The sequence below is a fragment of the Neodiprion virginianus genome, chromosome 4, assembly GCF_021901495.1.
Source record: "Neodiprion virginianus isolate iyNeoVirg1 chromosome 4, iyNeoVirg1.1, whole genome shotgun sequence".
In the NCBI taxonomy this organism is placed as follows: Eukaryota; Metazoa; Arthropoda; class Insecta; order Hymenoptera; family Diprionidae; genus Neodiprion; species Neodiprion virginianus.
Genome location: NC_060880.1, coordinates 14,073,018 through 14,098,554, shown reverse-complemented (window position 1 = coordinate 14,098,554; position 25,537 = coordinate 14,073,018). Strand labels below are relative to the sequence as shown.

Genomic DNA, 25,537 nt, shown 5'->3' with positions numbered 1-25,537 from the left:
TGTGGTCATACATACATACGTACATAGATATAAAAACAGAATGATAGATCTGAAGATATTGACAGTGTGAATTTATTGAACATATTGTACGTATATCTCACATGTATGTGTGTATTGCGTTATAAGTCGGGGCATTCTGCTCGTTAATAAAAACTTTCTATCTCTCTCTCTCTCTCTCTCTCTGTGTATGTGTGCAAGCGCGCACGTGTCGAAGAGCGCGAGGGAGACACGAAATGTCAGTCGCGCTTTTTCTTTCTCCGTATCTCTTTCTTTTTCTATCGTGCCGTATTTGATACACCTTTTAAACTTTATTTAAATTCTATTACGATTAACGACCCGAACGAACGATCGCGCGTTGACGAGTCAAAAGTTTGTTGTTCCTTTTTTCCTTCATCTATTTCTTGTTTCTCTACCTCTTACCCTACTCCCCTTCTTCTCACTATCTTTCTCCCTCATTTCCTAAATGTAATACAGACACGTGCACGGAAACAGCTTCTTAATTGTTTGTCGACCTCGTAGAAACAATCTGCCTATCTCTCTCTTTCTCTCTCTCTCTCTCGAAGCCAGGGAAGATGACCAAATAGTACGAGACAAGTAAATTAACCTTGCATTAATTACCCAAGAACCTCGTAGCTCTCTTAGCCGTGTTCCCGCCGAGACCGTACGAATGTACCGACCAGCGCAGGTGTCTTATCGTTAAATTTCATCTTAGCATCGCGGCTTATAACCTATTACCTATACACACACTTCTTTGCCCGTATGTTTTATTATACTGCAGGTATAGAGGTATATGCTGTTGGTATCCATACAGTGTCACACCCGTTGAACCGTGGGAACTCAGCCAATAACGCGTGAATAACCGTTTTCCCGGGTAATATACTTGTGGCATTAGACAAATAATGGATCATCTCGTCGCAGGACAAATTCAATAAGCATCGACTTATAAGGTATAACAATTTCATGATTCACGTCTGACAACTATGTACCTATAATTTTCTGCGCTTCGTACCAACTGCACACCACTCGATTTTTCATCAGGCATATAAATATATATATATATATACATACATACATATATATATATATATATATATATATAGACGACGATTGTTTATTGGCAAGTATGTCAATCCGCGACGACGAATCTTAATTTCGTGAAAGTCGGGGTATAATCGACCTGGACCACACTTATCCATCTTCTAAGCACACGTGCCTGTACTATATACCTGATCTAGGAATATTCGATTGAATTTCTGATCGCGTGGCCTTGAGTGACGCGTGTATGACCGACACCACCACAAAGGTTTCTCATTTCTTATTTACACACCTATGCAAGTGTCGACTTTTTTTTTTTTGTTCTCCTTTTCTTTCTACCTTTTTGCAACACCAGTGGCTGCAGAGAGGTTCTTCGACTCTCGAGTAACGCAAACCGTATCTATAATAATTTCCATAATAACAACAACAACAACAACATATATCTATACGCGCACAAAATGTATACAGCAGCGTTACAAGAATCGAATGGCTCTGCGTTGCAGCAGTGCGGCGGTTCATAATGTTACCGTAACGCGTTGATCTATAGTGCAAAAACAAAGTGCAACGATGCATACACCCTACAGTACTTTTTTTTGTACCCGACGTTCGAATTTGTACCTGATATGTGCATGGAAAGTGAAAAAAAAAAACAAAAATAAATAAACAAATAAAATAATTACACAGAAACGGAGAAAGAAAAAACAGGTACCGTGAAAAAAAAAAAAAAAGAAAAGAAAAAGAAACATTGGAATGAATGCTCGCTAGGCAATTACAAGGTATAGTTATTATACCACTCACGTTACACTCGATCCCTCCCCCTTACGGCGTTTATGCAAATTACCTCCATCTCATTATCCTCCTTCTTTTTCCCTCTTTAATTATTCTTCGTCTTCTTCGTACGAGTCTTTCCATTCTTTCCTTCTTTCGTTTTTTTTTTTTTCTTTTCGCCCCAACCGGCTCTCGTCAGAAGTTTCTTACGTTATACGGGCGGGTCGTCGTTGCCTTTTCCCATGCACGGGTGTCCAGCTATGAGCAGCCTGCACCGCCAGACATTTAGATATACGGAAATGTACGTGGATGGATATTGCGTGTTGCCACTTCCCGATGTATATTCGTGTAAGGTACAGACGTATATTTCCGGTCAGTGTTGCCTTCGGTGCGTTTCAACGGTCACCCTCGCGACACGACACCACCTCAAACGTATTACAATACACGAGGAATGGATGTATGCGAGTTACGGTTAACAGACAAATTGAGACGTTCTTAACCCCTTCACCCCCACCCACCCACCGACTTTTGCATACACGTTTGTATACTTATAGACGTGCGTATAACAAACGCAACGAGGAAGGTAACCTGTTGATCCCGCGTGGGCACGCGAGCTTCCCACGCCGCAAAACATACAACACGCTCCCCTTTTTAAGTTGCGGTATACTTGTACGTCATATGCAACGTCAACTACTAGAGCTCCCCCCCGCCCCTTTTCTGTCACAAATTTCATCCCTCATCGAACGCCAGAAAAAGAATCCGGACAAGTGCGAGTAGGACTCGCACCCTGAGGGTTCTGTACAAACTTAGTTATTATTTTTTGAACTTTTTAATTTACTTGTGCTGTGAGACATTGCTTCTTTACAAATTTCATGATTCTAGGGCAATTGGAAGTATCGAGATATGCGACATGAATGGGCGTATATTTTCGTAGCGTTGACTTAGAAGTTTGAATTTTTTACACCTCCAAGGGACCGTAGATATTAGTATTTGATATTAATTTTAACTTGATACCTCAACCCGTTCCTGAGAAAAACGGTCTTTACAAACGGACAGCGAAGCGAACCTTATAGTGAAGTTACGAGGGTTCCCCTGAAAACGTATTAAATAAATATGATCATCGCCAAGAATTAAGGATTCCGTACGAATTCGCTGTTCAATTTTCATAATCGCTAATATACGTCAAGAAGTAAAGAGACGTTCGTTCATTCCGAAAACATTTTACCAAGCTGCATGTGATAAACGGAGCGAGGTATAACCGCGGTACAACAACCGGCTCTAACTATATCCATGATTATCGTGTTGCAGTTAGTAACGTTATCGTAACGATTCATGCTAATGAAAAACCTACATTATCTCGCAATTTAGGAACTGTGTGAAATTCAGTAAATCGTAATGAAACAAAACGTACTCACATCTTGCGATTCTAGATCCTTCAAAATCATTATGAATATAAAGCAAATACTGATTTTTTTCACAACGTTTCGTTACGATAACGTTACTAACTTCAACCTCGTCCATGATTACCCTTATAGGGTAAATGGTGACTTGTGTTGCAGTGACGCGATAAATTCAGCACGGGAAAACTGCGAAAGAACTTATACGATTAGCATCGTCGTTGTCGATTATGGTGCGTCTCTTTCCTGCCACGACCCTCGACCTTCGCATTCGCGGCCTTAGCAGCGAATCTATATGGCCAGATATGCGGTCGTATACGCGCGGTGGGTAATCTTTGGAAATGAGACAAGAATAAGATAAGTAACCCTGAATGATCCCTGAAGTAACGCTGATGCCGAGTGCAGCAGGTGCGCAACGACTCGAGATCGCGCGACGTGTCATTCGTATATTATATTATACCTACACATAGGTATATTATATGTACACGTCATGCGTGTAACTAAACGGGTATAAAATATGAACAAGTCTAATTGTAAGCATACCGGGTAGTGATTCTGATCATACGATACCGCAATTACCGACATACGTTTGTACTAATATATATTTGCAATCGCGGTGTTGAGAAGAAAAGAGAAGAAGAGAAACAAAAATAAAATAAAATAATAATAATAATAATGCAACATCGAGGTTTAGTTACGTCGCCTCATTCCCACAAGTATTATTTTAGTCGACAAAATGCACAGCAGAGTAACGCGACTATAAGTCCTGACTCTACGTAGTACGTCGTTGCACATGGAGGTATACCTGCTAGATATATATATATATATATATATATATATATATATATATATATATATATATATATATATATATATATATATATATATATATATAAAAGAGGGGAGAAGCCAAGGAGGTGAAAATAGGGTGGGGGGAGGGAAGGCGGACACGTACGGCCGTATAAGTTGTACGTACCGCGGGCGAAGGAGTAAGTAAGTATGTAAGTATATGTAAGTAAGTAAGAATAAAGTACACCTGGCCGATTCTCACCTTGCTATACAGTCAGACCACGTATCAACGACTAGCGACTAAATATTGTACGCGTAGCGATTGTCAATTTCTTTTTTCTTACACCGCAAGGATCGTAGAGAAAGAAGAGATTGATGAAAGGAAAAGAAAACAACGAACAACAACCACGTAGAGAAATTAACCAGGCTACCAGGAAAGTTACACAAAATAGCGACGACAAAGTTTTCATCGATTTTATGTACTACGTGACAGTTTTATGAGAGCGTTCATTGCGATCGGCGATAATTCATCGGTATTAATCAGACAACAGAAGTATCTTCTCTTAGAATACCGCGACGATTGATTCAGCGATGATGCAAGATTAAAAAAAAAAAAATATGAGTTAAAATAAAATTTAGTAAAGCTCGTAATAATCCGTCATTATCCTACACGCATCGTTATCTACACCTTTGAAATTCCCTCGCATCTTTACTACCAAAACGCCGTTCGATTCTTAATGTCCCAAGCCCACGTGCCGCTGCATTGAACTCCGTGAGTGTAGCTCGGTATAAATCTCTCCACCGAATAATAATATTCCGTATTAGTAAGCGCATTGAGCATCAAGCAATCATATTAAAAGAATCGACGCGCCCTCGCATACCGAATCTTGACGTGATGCGTGGCTTGCCTACGCCCCGCAATATCCTCTGAGAATCGCGTTGGGGTCTTCACTACGTACATACTACGTAAATTCATACACCTCTCGAAAGGAGGGTGGACGCGTAGACGCGAAAAATCGTCAAGGGTAAAATACCAAAGGGTGGGTATTCGGCAACAGTGTATAGTTAGAGCGGAGGTCAAAACTTGGAAGGGTAGGAATTAGTAGAACGACTTGACACGACAGTGACAGTTTCAAAAATCAAAATTTCGAACGGTTCATCTTTCGTTACTTTATTTTCGCACGTTTGAAATTTCGATATGTTCGTTCGATTATTCGAAATATTGACCCTTCCAAGTTTTGACCCCCACCCGGTAGGTACAGGGAATCCGCATCGTTGAAGCGGGACTTTTCCGTGTCTTTGAAAATTCATTGCGCAGGTAGGCCAAGCGAATGGTTACAATAATTTAAATGATTTTACCCCGCTTTCCTGTCCAGTGCAGCAGTACTGTTTCCAATAATTCGCCGACGAGTTTGTCGATACGCTGCAACCCGCGCCGCCGGTGATGATCGGCGATACCGAATTGCACAGCTGGGTCATCGGAGACGTGACGACGACACCGTCGTGATTCGTCCGACGTACGAGGGTCGCGTGATCGTTGCAGTTACTGTAAGGAACGTTCCCTCCAGAACTTTGCGGACAACCGTGGAGAGTTCGATGATTGTGGTTCTCGATACTTTGGTAATGTATTTTGTTATCGCACCGCGAAGCGGCAGCTCGATCTACACGGACAGTCGTCGGAATGTCGTCATCTGCGTTGTTGACGCGAAATTGGTAAAAGTCACGGGCAAGTTTACCATCGTCATCTCCAGGGCCACGGAAGTCACCGAGTGCAAGCTTAAAGCTTCGCTGGTGGTTGATCATTTCGAACCCTGGATGTACCTTTGCATCAGTTGCACAAACCTCCTCAACACCGCGATAGCTGCGATCCATAATCGATTCTCATCTCACCCCCGACTCTCGTTTCGATCACACTTCATGCATATCGTACACTCGGAACGATTTTTTTTGCCAAAACTTATACGTGTCCATGCAACGCTACTGTTTCGACTTGGCAGTGGTAGACACTTGACTCCTCCGGGATGACGGCGTAGGCAGAGCGGGTTATTTTTAATATTATCTTGAACACCTAGTCGACGAGTCGTTACCTCGTTACACGCGTAGAAATTTCTCGCGGGGAAAATAGTATCGCGCACCTCAAAACGCCGAACTGCCGGTAAGATTGATAGTGAAACCGTGAATCCCCAACGAGTATCGGTGACTCGAAGTTCGGATTCGATAGAAATGTGAACGGGGTGGTGGACCTGCGGCGCAACGCGGTGAAATAAAACAGTTGGTTAGCCAGCTATCTAGCTTGTGGTGCTAAGCTGACTGGTTGGTTGGTGACTCTGGATCGGAGAGACCGAACGAAGCCGGACCGAAGTCCCCACCAACCAACTTGCGTCGCGGGAGAGAGAGAGCCAAAGAGAGAGAGAGAGACCAAACCCGCGACACGAGTAGGACGTATGCATCGTGTATGTACCGCATGCCAGCCAACCAACTCGCGGGAGATGTGTAAGTCAGAGGTGTATCTCATCCTCGAAAGAGTCGCCGTCGTCGTCGTCTTTGACTTTGACACGAGACAGTAAGGTACGGACAGCACCGACCGAGGATCGGCATAAAATGTCCGTCAAAGTAGCGAAGTATCGTCCCCGTTGAGCCACCGTCATTCGACGATCGTCACGTTCCTTTGGAGATTACGTCACTCGAGGCGTTGAATGTCTCCCGTCTCATCTCCCGAGGAAGCTTCGTCAGCCGGTCAAGCGTCGAAGACGGCAAATCGACGAAAATGGATGTCAGGTAATCAGAGCGACGGACCGCGGTCGTCTTACACGGTAAACGGTAGGTAAGCAAATATTAGCGATTGTAAGATTATGAGGATGATGCAGAGGCCGATTACGGAATTGTGCCAATTCCAGATCCTCCTAGCCGCGACTTCAGGGACGAATTCACGCACAGCTGACTGTGTCCCTTCATGGCGTACGAAGGCTCCGTTCCTATGCTCGACGAGCATCTGCTACCTGTTGCTTCTTCCCGCGGGCAGTTTTTCCTCGGATTCGCTGCCGCCGCTGCCGGGCTTCGGAACCCCAGCAGGCAGCTTACCAGCAGTGGCTACGCGACTACTTATACTTTACTCAGCTAGCTATTAATCTACTCAGCTCAGGCTGTTTACCCGGCACGTTAGAGTTGGTCGGTTAGTAACTGCGCCTGCAGTGTTTATACAGAAGTCTGCTTGCACAGGTACGAGTTATTAGTTAAACAACGATTCGACGTCAGCGACTATTAAAGTAGTCTCACGTCTTCCGCCCAGGATATTTACCCTACTGCTGAACAATTTTAATTCTTTATTTGTCTATTTACACGTTTATCTTTTCACTGACATACGATACTTATTTGGCATTGTACAAAAATGAGCAAACAATTCCGGATAGTTTGAGAACTTTTCAAGAATATTATAACAGATATATATATACATATATTCAAGTTGACGTGGAACATCTTCGGTATTCTGTTATGCCTCTTACAATATACCGCATCGTCGTAATTAATTTATCGAACACCCCGAGCGATCAATCAAAATGACTAATAAATTAATCGATGAATCGTGTGCAGCAGGGACAGCAGCTCAAGTCCGAACCGCAACCTGAGTTCAGAAGACTACCTTGATAATGGGTAAGCAGAACACGTATCGACGTAATGATACATACCGGGACTTGCCTGGCTGGCAATCAGTTCTACGCACGTTGAGTATTAAAAAGTCATGCTCGTCCAACGAGCCGATGTGCTCGTTTCTCTGTTAGCTGCTTAAGTGACGTTTTTATTATCTTCTTTTTTTCATTATAATTGTATTTAACACACGATACCGACCGAGAATTTTCAAAAAAAAAAAAAATAAATAAAGAAAAAACCAACCTTCATAAGTTACAGTCTATTTCTTACCTACTTCTCGTTTCTACTCTGCAAAGTGAGCTCGAATGAATGAGAAATAGAAGAAAGACATGGAATATGCTTAGGGAATAGACGTCATCTGCACTGTCGTAATCATTGATCTTTACCAGCTCAATGCACGCTCGATGGGCAGAGAGAGAGAGAGAGAGAGAGAGAGTGCGAGTGACAGTAAGAGAGATAGAGGCAGATATATATATATATATATAGGACTGCAGACCGCATTCGCGAGTCAAGGTAGTACGGGACGTGGTTTGTCAGGTATCGAGGAGGGAACTGAGAGTGAATGCGCGGTGGTATCTTACTATACCTACCTATATACCCAGCTAGACTGCTTGACGCCGAGGGAACAACGACGCCGACGTGCCGCGCCGCGTCGAGTAGAGGATGAACGTCTTTCAGGAGGCACGGCTGCCTGCCTACGCAACACGGCACGGCACAATCTCTGCATATCGCCGTAAGTGCACGCACACTTTTACCTGTCTTCTCACTCTACGTCGAAATTCTTAAACGTATCGGCTTATTTTACCAGTACGTGTGAGCCATACACTCCGCGGGAATAAAAAATCACTTTATACGGTGGATGGGTAGATTTGCGATTTTCACTATGAGATCCTCGTCAAACACAGACCGTTGAAAATTTATATTTATATCGTATTACGCAAATAAGTGCGCTATACGTAGTTTCGATTATTAGAAACGTATTTTTGGATTTTGGCGCTGAACCTGCGCGATCCCGCGGTCAAACTGTATACATTCTGAAAAAGAAAAAAGTAAAATGGAAAGAAAAAAAACCCCGGAAGATATAAATATACAGGAAGAAGTTCGACGACCCAACAAAATTTCCAAGCAATGGTATTTAACGAGATCTTTTTATTACGCGACAATCACCGCTACACATACCTGCGTATACGATATAAGGGAGGAAAAATGAAGAGTAAATCGCAGACTGTATTGTACAAGAATGGATTGTGTCAGGTTAGGTATACGTGCCAATCGATACCAAAGTAAGAGGTATACGTATAGGTATTAAGTACGAAGCTGGTGGTCTGCGGTAGCAGGCCAAGAGTAAAGGATCGACAAGACAGGAGAGAGGAGAGGCGAGGAGAGGAGGGAGACGAATTTTTCTCACCAGTTTATAAAATGAAAGGGAGTTGACCTCTGTAGCGATTCGCGCTGCTCGCTGCTGCAACGGTCGGTTACAATATACGTATACAGTATACACTCTGCATTACACGCGTATCCTGCAACACTTACACATGCGTCGTGTTAATATACGTACTCGAATATAGAGAATAAATGCACACTCGCCTCCCGCACGCGCGCAGATCTTGCTGCAAGGAAATAATAACCGGACGGCTGCGCGACGGTCGCGACTATAATACAAAATTAATATAGTACACGTACATGTATTATACACACATAGTGCGAGAGACTATGCTATAGTTATATCGTAAAACCAACTATATTGCAAAACCTAAGATTAATGGTCTTACCGCGATAAGTTTCGACCACGATTTTCATCCTGCAACGTTTGTTAGCAGCAGTCTAAATCCGCTATTACTGGTACTATTCTACAGCAGAAATTGTTTTATGACTGGGATTGGTTTATGATCAGTCTTACTTATCCTAACGCTCAAAAAGGATAACTAAACACCTGCATATTCAAATAAATTTGTATTCTGTAAGATAAAAGCGTTGAAGGTGAGAATCCTTCCGTGTTACACGGAAGGCTAAATCAATTACTACTCTCATCGGGAATGAGAAGAAAAACCTAGGTACGTAGAGCGTACAGCCTGGAAGCAGGTTCGGGGTAGGTAGGTAGGTAGGTAGCTAGGTATGATAGGTATAGGTATAGGGTGCCGGTAGGGAGAGAGAGTTTTGGTATATAGAGAGGAGATTGGGGTTGGAGTCGTTACACGGGAGTAGGATGAAGGAGGGTTGTAGCCAACTTGGACACATTAAAAATTTAATAACTCGCTTCGCTTGGTCGCTCGGTCGGGTAAAGTAAAGCTAAAGAGCGATAGAGTCGAGTTAACTATACATACCTACAAGAGAGAGAGAGAGAGAGAGAGAGAGAGAGAGAGAGAGAGAGAGAGAGAGAGAGAGAGAGAGAGAGAGAGAGAGAGAGAGAGAGAGAGAGATAATCTCTGTCAAATCCGCGACAGAGATTCTCATTCGAAAATTCCAAACAGACTAAATTACATCGTTTTTTAATACAACTATTACTATAAAGGAAGGCAACCCACCCGCAGCGTTACTTACGTCTACCCAATCGGATTTTTACCGATAAGACCGTGAGGTTTTGGATCAGTTAAAACGTGAATCGAGAAATCGGCGTATCTGGCTATACTCGGCGGTTTATCAGCAACGTCGTATCTTTCGTTCCCGCGAATGCAGCGGCGTGCAAGCTGGATTTCGTAGGACCGAGGATAATAACCGGCGACGGGTCGATGAAGTAGATATGCCGGGGGATTGGACGATATGCACAACCTGCGTTCGTGTATGACATTTTATTTGCTCGCGGAGAGCCACTGAATTGTGTGTCATTATTCATTAACTTACGAGGCGGCTATTCCGCCGCCTTCGCTTCCACCACCCGCTAAGAAAATTATAATTTATAACGGGAGAGGCGAGGGAAGAACGAGGGAACAGCGAGGTTATACCGTAAGGTATGATACATATGTAACAACTACACGCGTACAGATGCATATATCAAGCCAGGGTTTAAAGTCAAGACGTCGCGTAATATTTACAACATTTTACCCCCCGAACACCGGAATCAACATCATCGTCGTGTGCATATCGCACTGCGTGTTTACAATGCGTAACGCGTCGCGTTCAAGTGCAATTATGGTCAATTTTTCAGTTTCACGCAGATATAACACGTACACTTGGGGACAATGAATCTGAGGCGGCTAATTTTTTACCCTAGACAGTTATGTTGGCAACACAGTGAAACTTACAGCGTCATAGTCGGCTCAATCTCAGTAACATAACATAACCCATGATCATCAAATCTAATCTTTGAATACCGCGGGGATAATGACTTGATGGATTGACACGTCGTTTTCGACGATTCGACGGTCATGGGTTGTGTTATGTTTATTGAGACAGAGTTGGTTTCGAGTTCGGCCGACTGTGGCGCTGTAGGTTTCTCTGTGTTGCCAACATAACTGTCTAGTGTAAAAAATTAGCCGTCTCAGATTCATTTTCCCCAAGTGTACATCATATATGATACAATTACAGAATAAGAAAAACGTCACATCTCTGGCTGTTCACACGCAAAGAGCCGAGAGGAGGCGGACAAAATATATTTGAATATCTGCTTTGTCGATTAACTCCCGTCCCCAACGACACTTTCACGTTCAAGTATTAGAATTTACAAGTGTTCCATACCTACACACGCAGGGCAGATAAATATACGATTATTTTGACTAAGCACGCAGCTTGCGGGAGGCCGAATGACATACATATCGTATATGCGTGTTATACCTATATGTATTGTACATACAACCGGCGTATCCCGGTTCTTTGTTTGCTTTCATAACCAACTAATCGAGGAGTGTATAATAACAAATTGAGGACGAAACATTTTTCTTTGTAGCGAATAAAGCGTATTAATTTCGCATTTTACTTAGTCTAGAATGAGGATGAAGTTAGTAACGATACTGTTAACAATACATATTTAAAAGAAACCGTTACTTCGCACCTCTCGGATCATCTGAAATTTGATGAAACATGTTAAACAAAACATGCCCATATTTTTAAAAGCAAACTCTTTCAAAGTCATTCGGATATTGCACGGTAACGATTTTTTCCGTGATGATGTTTCGTTATGACAACGTTACTAACTTCGGCCTCATAGTCCAGAAGAGTAATAAAAAAACTAAGTAAAAAATCGGTGGAAACCAACGGCAGTGTAGCCAACTTCGTAAAAATGTTACCAGACATGGTACGCAGAGTGACCGATACGTAGTGAATCGCGGCAGGCGATGTGGGTTGACCGTTATTTAATAAGCGAAGTTATGGTTGATTGTCATTTGTCAACCGGTCGATTTTAGGGAATTTGTTCTCGTCAGTGAAGGTTTGCTTCAGGTTGCGAGCATGGATTTCAGCCAATCAAAATCAAGCAAGCCGAATCGCGCGCGCTTCAAGCAGGTGGTCCGTTCAAAAGAACTTCTCGGTAGGTACGCAATATATGATAAGATTTTCGACATAACCGATACCTGCAGCAGGTATTGTAACTGACGGATATACGCGATCGCCTCCTACGATTGTATATTATAATAATAAGCGCGTCACTGGTTATTTTTTTTCCTTTCGCACTTCAGACCAAAGATATGACAGATAGCTAATCGTTACGTGCAACCACGTACGATATATTACATTGTATTATATTGTATACGATCGAATCGTTGATACAGACTTTGTAGGATAATAATACGTGGATTATATGTATATAAGATAAAAAGGAAAAAAAAATTCTGCAAGCGAATAAGATTTTTCGAAAGATTGTTATTCTTTATGTATACGAGTACAGTAGGTATATTAGGGTGGGTCAAATAAAATGATTATTTTTTTTTTCCCTCGTTATAATGAAAAATTGATTGTATGGCATCTCAAAAACACCCTCCGCAAGTATTAGCCCTTCATATTTAAATTGAGAGGTCCCTCGTCGCAGATATGTATTTCCCATTTAAGTAACATGGGAGAATTTTTTTTTTTTACTTTGGAATTTTATGAGGCTTTAACCGTCGAGGTTAGGAGAGTCTTTTTAGTACATTTCTGTAGAACTTTTGATGCTCTACAAAAAAGCTTTCTTGTATCTAATCGATAAAAGTAACCTTTTTGTAGAGCATCAAAAGTTCTACAGAAATGTACTAAAAAGACTCTCCTAACCTCGACGGTTAAAGCCTCATAAAATTCCAAAGTAAAAAAAAAAAACTCTCCCATGTTATTTAAATGGGAAATACATATCTGCGATGAGGGACCTTTTAATTTAAATATGAAGGGCTAATACTTGCAGAGGGTTTTTTTGAGATGCCATACAATCAATTTTTCATGATATCGAGGGAAAGAAAATAGTCATTTTATTTGACCCACCCTAAGGTATATATGTCGTATGATTACGTATAATAAGCATGTACGATAAGCGGGTGACCGAAAAAATTATGATGATCATTTAGTTGTCGCTCTTTGATCGTTACTTTGTTGCCAAGGGCCAGAAACGAATATCATACATACGTCCGTATCGATGAATTGATTATCTATTTCGTTTGATCTAGGCTCCATATTTCTCGCGTTATCAGCACCCGAGCTCTACACGTGATCACAGCCATAAAGTAAATTCATCAATGTGTGCTACGATAGAAGTATTGGTATAAGCGAATCGTAAGCTAGAGTTAGGTCACACTTTCTTATACGTACCTACTCTCCATCCGAATAAACTCCAACATCTCGCAGAAATAAGATGAATTAATGGAAATGGTATCGACTTCGGAAGAAAAGACACGATAAGGACACAAAAGAATTAGAGAAACAATTAATGGATTTTATGATATATACAGGTATATGTATATGTATATTAAATAAGTATAATACTGTGTACAAGTACAGCTTGTATGTATAATATACAGCAACACAAAGCGAGCGTGTTCTGAAAGAATTTGAATTATCTGATCGACGGTGGATAAAATTATTTGCTTATAGGTATATATATATACATTATACGTATATACACAAGGTATTCGGCGGAAGCGGGATTATAAGATAGAGATCTACCCTCCTCCGATGGGAATTCACACCGCGCAAAGCATATATCTACGGCTAGCTCCTGAACCACCGTCGTGCACATACGTATGTGTGTACGTAGAACGACCGTAGACATAATTCCACATATTAGACAACGTTGCACGTGATGCATTAAATGTGATATTACAATGTCAATTAGCATGCGCAGCGACACCCCCGTCAATAACAACCATTACGTGCATACACATTGATATTGCGAGTGACGTGCCTACGTCGTAGGCATGGTATGGAACATTGTTCGTGTGCGCGTGTGTGGTTTTACACGCCGAAGCGTGTTCAACTTACACCCCGCAAAATGAGAATAGAAAAAAACTACCTTTTATACTCGCGGATCTGGAATATAATTCCTAAGGTTCCGAAGAGAGTGGAATATCAAAAAGTGGCTTGAAGGATCCGAGCGATTTTCGGATAAGTCAGATTATTCGTATTGGTGGCCTTGATGCGTCGGGCAACGTGGTTTTAGAGTATTCGTGCAGGGCATACAAAGTTACAAGATATAACAAGAGTTTTTTTTTAAAAGGACATGCTCGCTACTACGCGTGCGATTCAATCTGCACAATTTCCATTGGCTGACATCCGTGCTCGCAGCCTGAAGCAAACCTGCAAACCTTCGCTAACAAGAACAAATTCCCTAGAATCGACTGGTTGACGAGTGGCAGTCAACCATCATAACCTCTCGCCTATCAAGAATGGCCGGTTAAACAGGGCGTAACCGCAATCCATTACATATCGATCACTCCGCCTATCATGCTAGTAACAATTTTACGAAGTTGGCTACGCCTATATAGACCAGACGAGATGCAATTGTCAAGCAGATCCTTTCAAGAAAATCTCTCGGTATATAACCTACAACAACAATATTAACACTAACCGTGCGTATGTGTGAAGATTTGATTTCGAAGAAAAGTATATTAGGAAAGACTTGACGGTGGAACCCCCTACAGAGCGGGAAAGGCTCAGACCAGAGAGAAGTTTCCCCTGATAAGGTTGATGCACAACATTCACCGTACGAGAGGAGTAGAAGAGAGGAAAAGAGAGAGAGAGAGAGAGGGGGAGAGAGAGAGAGAGAGAGGGGGGGGGGTCAAAGAGAGGACGTGTATCAAGCAAGGGTGTGCGGTATGGTGGAATAGGGATAGGGGGTGGTAGGGGGTTGGAGTAACTGGTAACACGTCCGTTGTTCTATGATTTGTAGTCTAGCCAACGGTGTGTTGTTGTACCGCACCCCTTTACAGCCCTACAGCAATTTCGGCCTTCCCGCCGCCTTGCCGCTTATGCTGTAAGTAATTTCATATATATATACATATCTATATCATACGCATTTTGGATATAACCCGGACCTAATCTAGTTGGCTGTTGGCTGTACCAAAGCTACCGTATAACGCCGCCACTGCAGCCCCTCTGCACCAACTTGGTTTATTAATCATGTGTAATTGTGCGTGTACGTTATACGATATTCTTATAATGTATGTATACGTATATTATACTTGCAAACGAGTTATGCATACATGATAGGTAATAAGATAAGAAATCGATATTAACAATCGATAAATATATGCATGCATACACGTTGTAAAAAAAAAATGGATATACCTGTAGCTCACATTCGAACCTAGCCGTGTGGTACATGTTACGCGTGTGTACATACGTATTATGTGTATTTACGAACGCGTAAGAATTCAGTGACGTGAAAGTTATTAGTCACTATAGCTATATGTATAACTGCCGGAGATGCGTGTACGAGGAAGATAAATATCTCACACATGGCCAAGCCGCCATTTTGGCAATGGTTTGCCTCCTTCCTCTCTCACTTCATATTCTGCCCAACGCCTGTTTCTCTTCCTCCTCCAACCGTTATTCTTCGGCACAGCCTTAATCCGCATACAGATTTCACGGTATGATAAGTATATCGTTGTACCTTGTTTTATTAATTTACCGAGAGGACGTCTTCAAAGGACTCGCTGGTAACGCGCGCGATTCAACTTGCTTAATTTTGATTGGCTGACATCCATTCTCGCAACGTGGGGCAAATGTTTGCCAAGAATAAAAAATTCCCTAGAATCGACTGGTTGACAAGTGACAATCAAAGATAACCTCTCGCGTATTAGAAATGGCTGGGTCACTACTAGAAATGGCATCCACTCCGCATCGGTCACTCTCCTTACCGTGCTAGTAATAATATTTTCCGAAGTTGGCTACGCATATAAGTTAGACGCGTTGCAATTTTCAAGCAGGTCCTTTCAATAGAACCGCTCTGTACGGTCTATAATGACGACTACGGCTGTGCGATATTTCAGTATACCGAAACTTTTTTTGATAATTTTTTTTCAAAATATTTCGGTAACAAAATTGGCTTTCAATACCGACACCGAAATACCGATATCGTTGTACCGAAAGTTTGAACTACCGATACCAAAATACCGAAATACAGACATACTGAAACTGTAAGTCTCAAAATGTCAAAAAACCGAATACTTCATGCTTTCACGTTATTTCCTCTGCGTTGCCTACTGGGAATAATCTTGGTGTAACGTTGTATTTTCACATAACGCTACCGTCTTCTCAGACCGTGGTAGCTGGTGTATTTGCCTGAAGTTGACCGCGGACGAGTTTGCGTTCTACACATTCAAATAATTTCTGCAATTAGAGGAGAAATAGTTTCTAATTTTATACACTCTCCGATTTTCAGTATTTCGGTATTTCATATTTACTTCAATATTTTATCGGTAATTTCGTATATTTTATCGGCAATTCAGTATTTTGATATTTACCGACAGAAAAATATTTCAACAATATAGAAAATTGATATCAAATATTCGATATCGCACAGCCTTAATGAAGACGCGGCTCGAGTGTCTTTTCTCAATTATTCTAGATCGATCCATTATGATGAAAAAAAAGATGTTAAAGGGCCGACAATTCGTTTCATTATAAATTATACGAGTTGTCCTGTAGCTGAATTTCACTCTAGACCAAATTCAAGGTTCAACAAAAAAAATCTTACCGAGGTAGGCGCAAAACGCGAAAAAAGTCCGTTTGAGGGAAAGAAATCGATTTTGTCCGAACTTACCTGTAACATATAAAGGAAAAGCGGATCTGTCAATATGAGACTGTACGAGATAAATTGGGATATCTGGATAGATCGATCGATCTTCGTTATACATGACAGGTTCGTAGTCGAATCAATAAAAATTTAATTCAATTATACGCGATTTAATTTACGAAAATACGAAGTTTACTGCAGCCGTAAACATGTCAGTAAATGAAAAGACGAAATTTCCAAACAAGAATCGGGGATGGGACGGGGGGGGGGGGGGGGGGTGGGTTATATTTTTCCTATACATGTACAAGGCACCTCAGCTGACGGAATATTATATACAATCGAATGATATAGTATCACCTTAATTAACACGCACCCATGTACGAGTTGCGTTGGATGCCGTTACACGTCGATATTCATCTTGTAATAATAGATTATCTGAAAATGTCAAATAGGGTAATAATATAAAGTGACGAAAAAGAGGATAAAAAGGATAAGGCAAATTCCAATGTGTTATACGTTTATTGAAAATGTATAAAATAATAAACGAGAAAGAAATTAGAAACCAATCATAAATTGATCGTCTACGTGGCCGTGATACAAGAAATTATCGGTTATTACAGGAACTTTGAACGATAACAATATAAGCGACGCGGATAAAGTGAAAGATGAAGGGATCGGCGAAACATGAGAGGCAACGAGAAGGATCTGAACTCGTCAATTTTTTTTACACAAAGAGTCAGGTATTGCGGGATATATGGATATCTGTATACCACGCGGCCCAGTTCCAGATACGGCGATCAGCTGTCAGCCCTCTAATTTAAATACCGCCGCCGTTAACCCGCAAGCACGATTAAACTAGCTCGTTTCTATACACAATATTATACTACGATTGTATCGCGGGATACGCGCAGTTCTTCGTGTATATGCACAGGGTATAATACGCTAATGCACACATATACGGGCAATGGGTTAATAATCTAGCTGGACAGTGGCCGTATAACACACATATATATATATATATATATATATATATATATATATATATATATATTCTTACATATCGCAACTATATCTTTGATTTCTTTTCTTTTGCGAAATATTATGTATATGGCTCGAACGATTTATCACCGTATTGTTACATTATATGTGTCGTGTAGCGTATAACTTTGCGCGGTATATTGACGTATGTATCTCGCACGACATATGGTTCATTTTATACTCAGTTCTGCGTAATCACTTTGGCACAGGTATATATATATATATATACGCATGTTACATAGTTAGGATGACTAATTGAGGTGCTCGACTCGAATCGGCGATTATTGATAGAAGTAACAAAAATTCTGATCATGTAACAAAGACGCACGGTAGCGGTGTATAATATACAGAGACAATACGAAAAAATGGTACATTCGTTGTATACCGCAGGTTAGGAAAAAGAATTTGCTAATACCTATATACAAATCCCGGGTATCCGCGTTGGTTAAATATTTAAGTACTTATAAGTATAACAGGGTATTCCACTCTTCAGTTTTTTACCCCTCGTGTATTCTCATCCCTCTTTCCTCCCTCGTCGGCAATCGCGTATTTCGAGGTTCCTCGATCGCGAGAAACGGCTTTCGCTTCATCTCCCCAGTGCTTTTATCGCCTCTCCGTCTGCCGAATTGCATTCAATTGCAGAAGTCCCGTGATAAGTAAATTTCTCTGTTTCGTCATTCGAAACATCCCTCCTCTCCTCCTGATCGGTTAGAAAATATACATTCGAATTGCTAAAGGAGCTTTCGAAGGAAACCCCCACCAGAGGATCAGGATCTTCGGGCATTGGAAAGGGCGAAAGACGGAGAGAAGTAAAGTAAAGAAAATATATTCACTCGATTCGATGTTTTTGATTACATATCATCCGATCGTATTATGCATCGACGGCCGTAATTTTTCGCCGTCATGGTTTATGATACGAATATATACCGTTTCGATTTACATGTACCTAAAACGTGCACGTGTCGTTTCTGGAAAACGTGATACGCTAAATGTAGTATATAACTCGGCCTGCTTTTGACCGCGGCAATACGTAACTCGGCGCCGCAGTACAAACGTAACGTTGCGTCGTCTAGGTTGGAACGACGATATATATTCGTTGATGAAATAAATCGATCACTCTGATTACGTCCGACGGAGTCGAACTGCAGAAAAAACGAAATTGGTTGAACGAATGAAAAAGAAAAATCGCGATATCCTGCACCAACAACTCATTCTCGTCTACATGTATATGTACACACGCCCACACACATATATACATATATTAGGGTGGGCCAAAAAAATCGACTATTTTTTTTTTCACTTTGTACTCCGAAAACTTGGTTGGTAGAGACCTCAAAAACATTCTCTCCAAGTATGAGCTCTTAATTTCAATAGAAAGGTCCTCCGCCTCGCAGTTTTCTATTTTTTTCCTGTGGTGAGGAAGAAAAATACATATCTCGGTATATACTATTTATAAAAAAAAAAAATATGTATCATATTTTCGTAGGAAATTGAATTCTCTACAAAAAAAGGTCTCTTACAATTTTTTTGTATACCTCACTGCACACAAAAAAAAAACAATGGCGTATTTTCAAGAGGCGAAAAAATATTGATTATTTTCGTTACTGTTGGTTTTTATGATACCGCATACTTTTTTCTTGAAACTACGTTCAGAAACAAAATCTTTTTGTTCTTGATGTTTTTTTGAAATATCCATTTTTTCTATTAGAAACTTGACCTTGAATATAAAACTTTTCAAATTGACCGAGAGTGATTCTGTCCAAACGAAGGCAGCAATTAAAAATTAGAATCAGCGATTTTGAAAATGCATCAGAGAATTTGTATTAAATTTTTCTATACAATGGAATCAAGTGTAGAAAAGTTTTAGTGCCCCATGAACAGTTCTTGATACAAAGTCAAACAGTCAATAAGCAGTACTTCTTACAAGTTCAACGCCGTTTGCGTGAAGCAATCCGAAAAAAATGCCCAAGTTTGTGGCAAAACAATTCATGGCTTTTTACACCACGATAATGCACCTACTGACACTTCATTCCTTGTTCGTGGTTTTTGCTACAACCAACACTGTAACGATGCCCCAGCCTCCATATTCATCGGACATGGCGCCGTGTGACTTTTTTCAGTTCCCAAAAATAAAGAGAACCTTAATATGAGATTAAAAACACATCGCTGAGCGAGCTAAAAGCTATTCCACACGGAACGAATTCCAGAAGTGTTTGGAGGATTAGAAAAAGCGCCGGCATAAGTGTATAATACATCTAATGGGGATTATTTTGAAGGGGATGACATTGTTGTAGACGAATAAATAAACTGTTTTCTCGTTATTTTTCGGATGCACCTCGTATAAAACGTGGAGGTAACAGGGTTCCAATGATATAGGTATTGAAAGTAGAATCTGGGACACTCTTCACCCGCAGGAATCCACGGTTCTCCGATTAGTAATTGCGGCTGTCAGTCAGTCGTCCAGTCAATCGTACGTACAAGTCGACCCTCGCAAAATTTTCGGTGGTGGTATTTCGCCGACGCGAATCCTTGCCCGTTCCACTGTACTTAGCTCAACCACGTCGCGGCATCGCGTAGATGAAGAAAAATTCCCGTGGTCAACATTGATATTAAACAACGAACGAATGAACCGCGTATCTTACATTACAATGATATGTATAAACGTACTTAATTCCGCGGCGATTCAACATCGTCTCGATGTTTAGCAGCTATTTCTCCGGGTGACCGTATACACATAGCGGGAATGACATTAGCGCGATTGAAAACTATCAGCGAACTTTTTCACTAACAAATTCACCGTACCTATTTTTAATTTTATTTCAATTCAGTAGCAACGTTATTTTTATCCAACAATAAGACATATTCTCGGCAAAGTGTGTTACAAACGAACGTGCAGACTACAAGTAAAATAAACGAGCAGGAAGAATAGAAATAAAAATCGGAAATGAGATGGAAGGCGAGCTGATAAAATTAGCGACAACTTAGCGAGTGCACGTGAGGTGGTAAAGACCACACCGTTCGAGTTTCTAAAAGGTGTGTCGCCGCCTTGATGGGGGAGAGAGGGGGGCATGCGGCAGGAAGGTAGAGAGATACGTGCTACATGGTACAATATACAACAATAATTGGCAAAGAATTTGTAGCGCGTGGGTGGACACAAAGGGAACCGCCGCTGTCGCCGCCATTTCCCTAAAGAGGAAACAAGACCGTGCGCGGTGCGGCGTGTATCTTTCAAAAGGAGAAAAAACAAAAGCGTATTAACTGGAGACAACAAAAATAAAAAAAAATAAAAAAACGTGAGCGAAGGAAAGAAAAAATAAAAGAGAGAAAGAAAAATAGAAGTACCGGAGCGCGAATGCCGCACACTACGGCAGCATTGTCTCGTGTCGCCGCCGCTGCAACGAAACGGAAGATAAGTAAGTCCGAGTCCCCGGAGGGTTTTAACTCTGGTACAGTGGCACGCACGCACCGCTCTCCGCGGGTTATATAGCATATAGTAAAGACACGTCTGACATTCTGCGTATATAATTCGCAAGCATTATATATACGTAAACACACACGCGCGCACGCGTACGTGAATATAGACGCAATCTGGGCAGCGCAACCACGGGAGAATGCAGCCACCTACGTGGACGGGAATGCGCAGTGGTGGATACTTTTATACTATATTCAGGGGAATGGATGCATGGATGCATGCATGCCGCCGTGCATGGACGCCGCAATGAATTTCCGAGACTACGCAGCGCCTGCCTTCCCGGATTGCGCAACAACGAGCCGCAAGGCGCGGGTGGCTTTTGCCTGTATTGTAGGTTATAATGCAGCGCTATCGCTACGCAGGCTGCAGTCTTTCGCTGCAGCCGTGCCTATTGCAGTTTTACCTTTAACGGATACGAACCTGGTTCATATCCCCCTCCCCACATGTATAATGTATAAGTGATTAACATTCAAATGCACCCGAAGCTTTCCCTTGTATAAATTTACCGCGCTTGTTATGTGAAGTATACGATACGCGAGACCAGTAAGCGAAAATTGAATTTCGTATGATTTGACAAAAGTTATTCTGCCTAGATTCAATTTCAGCAATTTTCTAAGAGAAAAAAATGGGGGAAAAAAGTGTTCTATATATACTTGTATTTCGACCTGCTGCTACATGCGGTGACTAAAAATCAAGATTCGACTGTAGGTAGTAAAAATTTTTTACTCCAATTGTAATGTCAGTTTTGTTCTTCCATGCACTGCTGCGTTATAGCATACACGCTTACGCTTGTTACGCAAGTCGAAATATCGACGTGCAGTCTGCATCTTTCCCGCAAACGTATGTATCTTGACACGTCAAGAGTGTTACAACGTCGTACGCACGATGCATGCAGCCTAACTATAAGCGAAATTTATGTAACAGCGTATCGGCCAGACAGGCGTGTATAGGCGCCGCAGGTTAAGCACCCCTGACGATGGTGGTGGAGGTAGGGGGAGGGGGGGGAGGGGGGTGAGAAGAGCGTGGATTGGTCGGAGGGCTACGCACCTGGCGGACAGCTGCTCCTGCCGAAACGCATACACGCACACGCGTGCGCGTACGACGCTGCGTATAGAGCGAACGCAGTGTGACCTATACAGGCGCACATACGAACCGATCAACGAAACACCGAACTGTGAGCTCAACGATCACGGGCACGCGAGTAGGTACTGCCCTGCGATGCGGAACGAAGAACAGCAGCGTAGAGAAGAGAGACGACGACGATATAAAAGTCAGCCAAGAAAGTAGGCATAACGACGTATGTGAATATTGCTGGAAGTGCGGCACGAACATTTTGGCATATACAGAGAGTAAATCCGTCTGTACTTATGTAACGCAATTATGATATCGTTCAAGAGGTAACTCGGCCGCCTGGCGCAAAAATAAAGTCCCGCAGGAGTTTGTATTACAAAGAATAATGTTTATTAAGGAATGGTGAGAAACTTTTACATTTCTTTACGTTGAGCGTCTCGTTACGAATTGACGCCGGTTGGCGTCGGTCATACAAGGTTTGTTATTTGGAGAGGACGTCTCATACGCGTGTGTGTCTAACTTGTACATCGGACCTTGGCCTAACCATTTTGCATTCGGGTTACAACAGGAGATGCATGATTTTGTTAAGCGCGGGAACACACTTTATCGATCGTGATACATCTCATGGTACGTGAGCGAGAAATCGTCAAATCGTAAGTCATGAAATAAACGTCGATCGGTATAAAGTACAAATTTTGTCAAAACATGCCCTGCTGAAAATGAATTATATTATAATGCGGGTGAATCAGAACCTGGACGCATCGTCGTTCTTCCTATTAGAAATTTTAGAAAAAAAATCAGAGAGTTTATGAGCTTCCATGCATCAACAGACGCATGTATTATAATACGTATGTATATTGTATATACAAGCATGAAAACTCAAGGGTGATTATCCAGATCGTAGCTACGCGACCTGCTGCCGTGGCGTCGGTGCAGCTGCAGCAGAGAGCGCCACGTTCGTGCAGGATACCTATAACGTAGCTTTCTTTCGGGCGAAAGACGAGACCGAAGTTGTTTGTAGACAAAGTCCGGGGTGCCGCCTAGCAGAGTGCAGCCGGGTGGTGTGCGCGACTCGAGAGAGTTGGCGATGCAGCAAAGTCTTTTCGGTTCTCCGTGCACTCTCCCACATCCATCCCGTGGCAAATAAAGGCTTCGCCGGGGTGAAGAATATCTCGTGTTCCTCCAGTCTCAGGGTGTATCGACGCGTTGATAAGATTCGAGTACGCAACTACTTACGTACAAATTATCCGCAACAAGCATCTATTGTATGTGTTGATGAAACGGATTAAAATTTGAAAAAAAAGGAAAAAAAAAAAAAAGAAAAAAGGAAAACCAACCGATTTACTTTTCGAATCCCACAGCACTGCACTGCGCCGCAGCGTCGGTCGACGTTCTACAAACCGTGTCTTTCGAAACCCTGCTGTGGTACACAAAGGGTGCGTGTAGCCCCCCTAAGCCGCAGGTTCGCCATCAGGGGGTCGGGTCAACGAGAGAGACACTCGATGCAGGGATAATTGTCACGGTAGCGTACACCGCACCAGTCGCAGGTCCGTCTCTCGACTCAAGGCTAATCGGGCTAATCGTTTCCTCGAGGAAACTACCTGCAGCCCCAAGAAGCAGTACCAGTACCACCGTGGAGCAGATAAATATCCTCCTCCCCTACGCATGTATTCGACTCTCGCCCTAGCGCTGTTCTCCGTCGTCTTCGGGGACCTGATTCATTGTTTCAAAATGTCTCTGTGAATGCGCTACCTGTCCACGCACCTCTTCATGGAAGCCCAACGCACACGCAGCCATTTTTGACTGGTAGTAGTGGTGGTTGTGGTTGTTACCGTAAGTACAACACGTGGTGCGTGCGCACGCATACATAGCTCGGTGTACTACGGAAGCCATTGGAAGCCAACTGTTCACTTTTGGAAATCCCAGGTTCGGGGGACCTGCCAGCAGGAGCTGGACGACTGGTACCGACAGGTCTCACCTTCCGCGACTAATTACAGTTAAGATATACTTATTCTAAATAAACAACTTGTATATCCCAGGTACGATTCGGAAATTAACCTGGACATATCGCGTCATGCCTCGGAACAATCGGAGGCCTCTTAGCGTCCTCCCGGGTCTGTTTAATGCGGAAAGGTCAATGGTATTAACTACCAGTACCTACTTATCACCCATGGTTTTGAACCGCTTTCTCCGGGGTGCGGGAGGGAAGAAAAATCTACATCGAATCTCGGCTACAATAATTCCCAGAATCAAGTAAAGTCCCCTGAAAAGAAGAAAATTGAGAGGGTCGAGAAGGGGTTCAATCGGCTCGATCGTATATATAGTGACAAAAGCTAACGTCCAAAAGAGTTCACGTCGCAAGGATATAAAATCACGTGTATAACAACATCGAACGAACGAACGAACCAGCCAGTCATTCCGCTAGCCAGCCAGCCAGCCAGCCAACCTCTGCAGGCGTAAACTTATGTAGGTATCGACCGCCACGACTATAAATACTCTTATACGTGTCTATTGCACGTTCAGAGTTTATCAGAGAAGGGGATGGTTGTCGGTGGAAGTGGCGGCGTCATAAGCGAATACGCCGCACGCAAATCATCCGTACAAACCACGTATCTAAAATAATTTTAATTTCAGCTCTCCGTCCGTATATCCTTTGTCAAATTATTTCCGCCTTGCGATGCATGGGGAATAATGTGTAAAATTTTTAAATCAATTTCCCCGAAAGAACGTCCTCCTTGAAAAAGAAAAGAAAAGAACTCTCTCTGAAAAAAAAAAAACAAAAAAAAACCGGATACCTATGCAATTAAAGTTTTCCGGCCGAAAAACCCCCGACAACGCTGCACCTTTTTTTCTGCATCATGTTACAGTTACACCGCCTTATACAGCTCGGGGTTCCACGCATGGCTCTCACGTCCACCACCACCAGCAACCCTGGTGCTGCAGAGGAGGCGTCGATGGCGTCGGGGGGCCTGCTGCTGCTCTCTCCTCTCCTCTCCTCTCCTCTCTTCTCCTCACCACCGTGTCTGCATGCAGCGCGTCCGCATGTTGAGGGCGGTGGTGGATGATCACGAGTCACGACGACCCGGGTTCCCATTCTCTCGACAAGCGTTCAAGCTGTACCCCGGTGTAACGGTGCGCGTCGGTTAGTGGTGGTGGGTAGACGTCGTTCAGTGGGGCCCAGAGACCATA

The 25,537-nt window shown here is 42.4% G+C and overlaps 1 protein-coding gene and 1 long non-coding RNA gene across 19 annotated transcripts in view; one reads left to right on the top strand and one right to left on the bottom strand.

Annotated features, from left to right (window-relative positions):
- LOC124303572 (transcription factor 12) overlaps positions 1-25,537 on the bottom strand; it is an 82,236-nt gene that overhangs the window by 15,119 nt on the left and 41,580 nt on the right. For 15 of the 18 annotated variants that reach the window (XR_006907939.1, XM_046760923.1, XM_046760925.1 and 12 more), the window contains exon 1: positions 5,349-6,034. The exons of the other annotated variants lie outside the window; for them this stretch is intronic. Coding sequence is in view for 14 of the 15 variants with exons in the window: in XM_046760923.1 (XP_046616879.1) it covers positions 5,349-5,861 (513 nt within the window). In the remaining variant the exon portion in view is untranslated. Of the gene's footprint in view, positions 1-5,348; positions 6,035-25,537 lie in introns of those variants that run through there. 18 annotated transcript variants of the gene reach the window in all.
- Positions 6,269-7,839, top strand: LOC124303576 (uncharacterized). Its single transcript, XR_006907940.1, has 3 exons — positions 6,269-6,813; positions 6,887-7,208; positions 7,581-7,839. It is a non-coding gene; the product is annotated as an uncharacterized LOC124303576 (long non-coding RNA).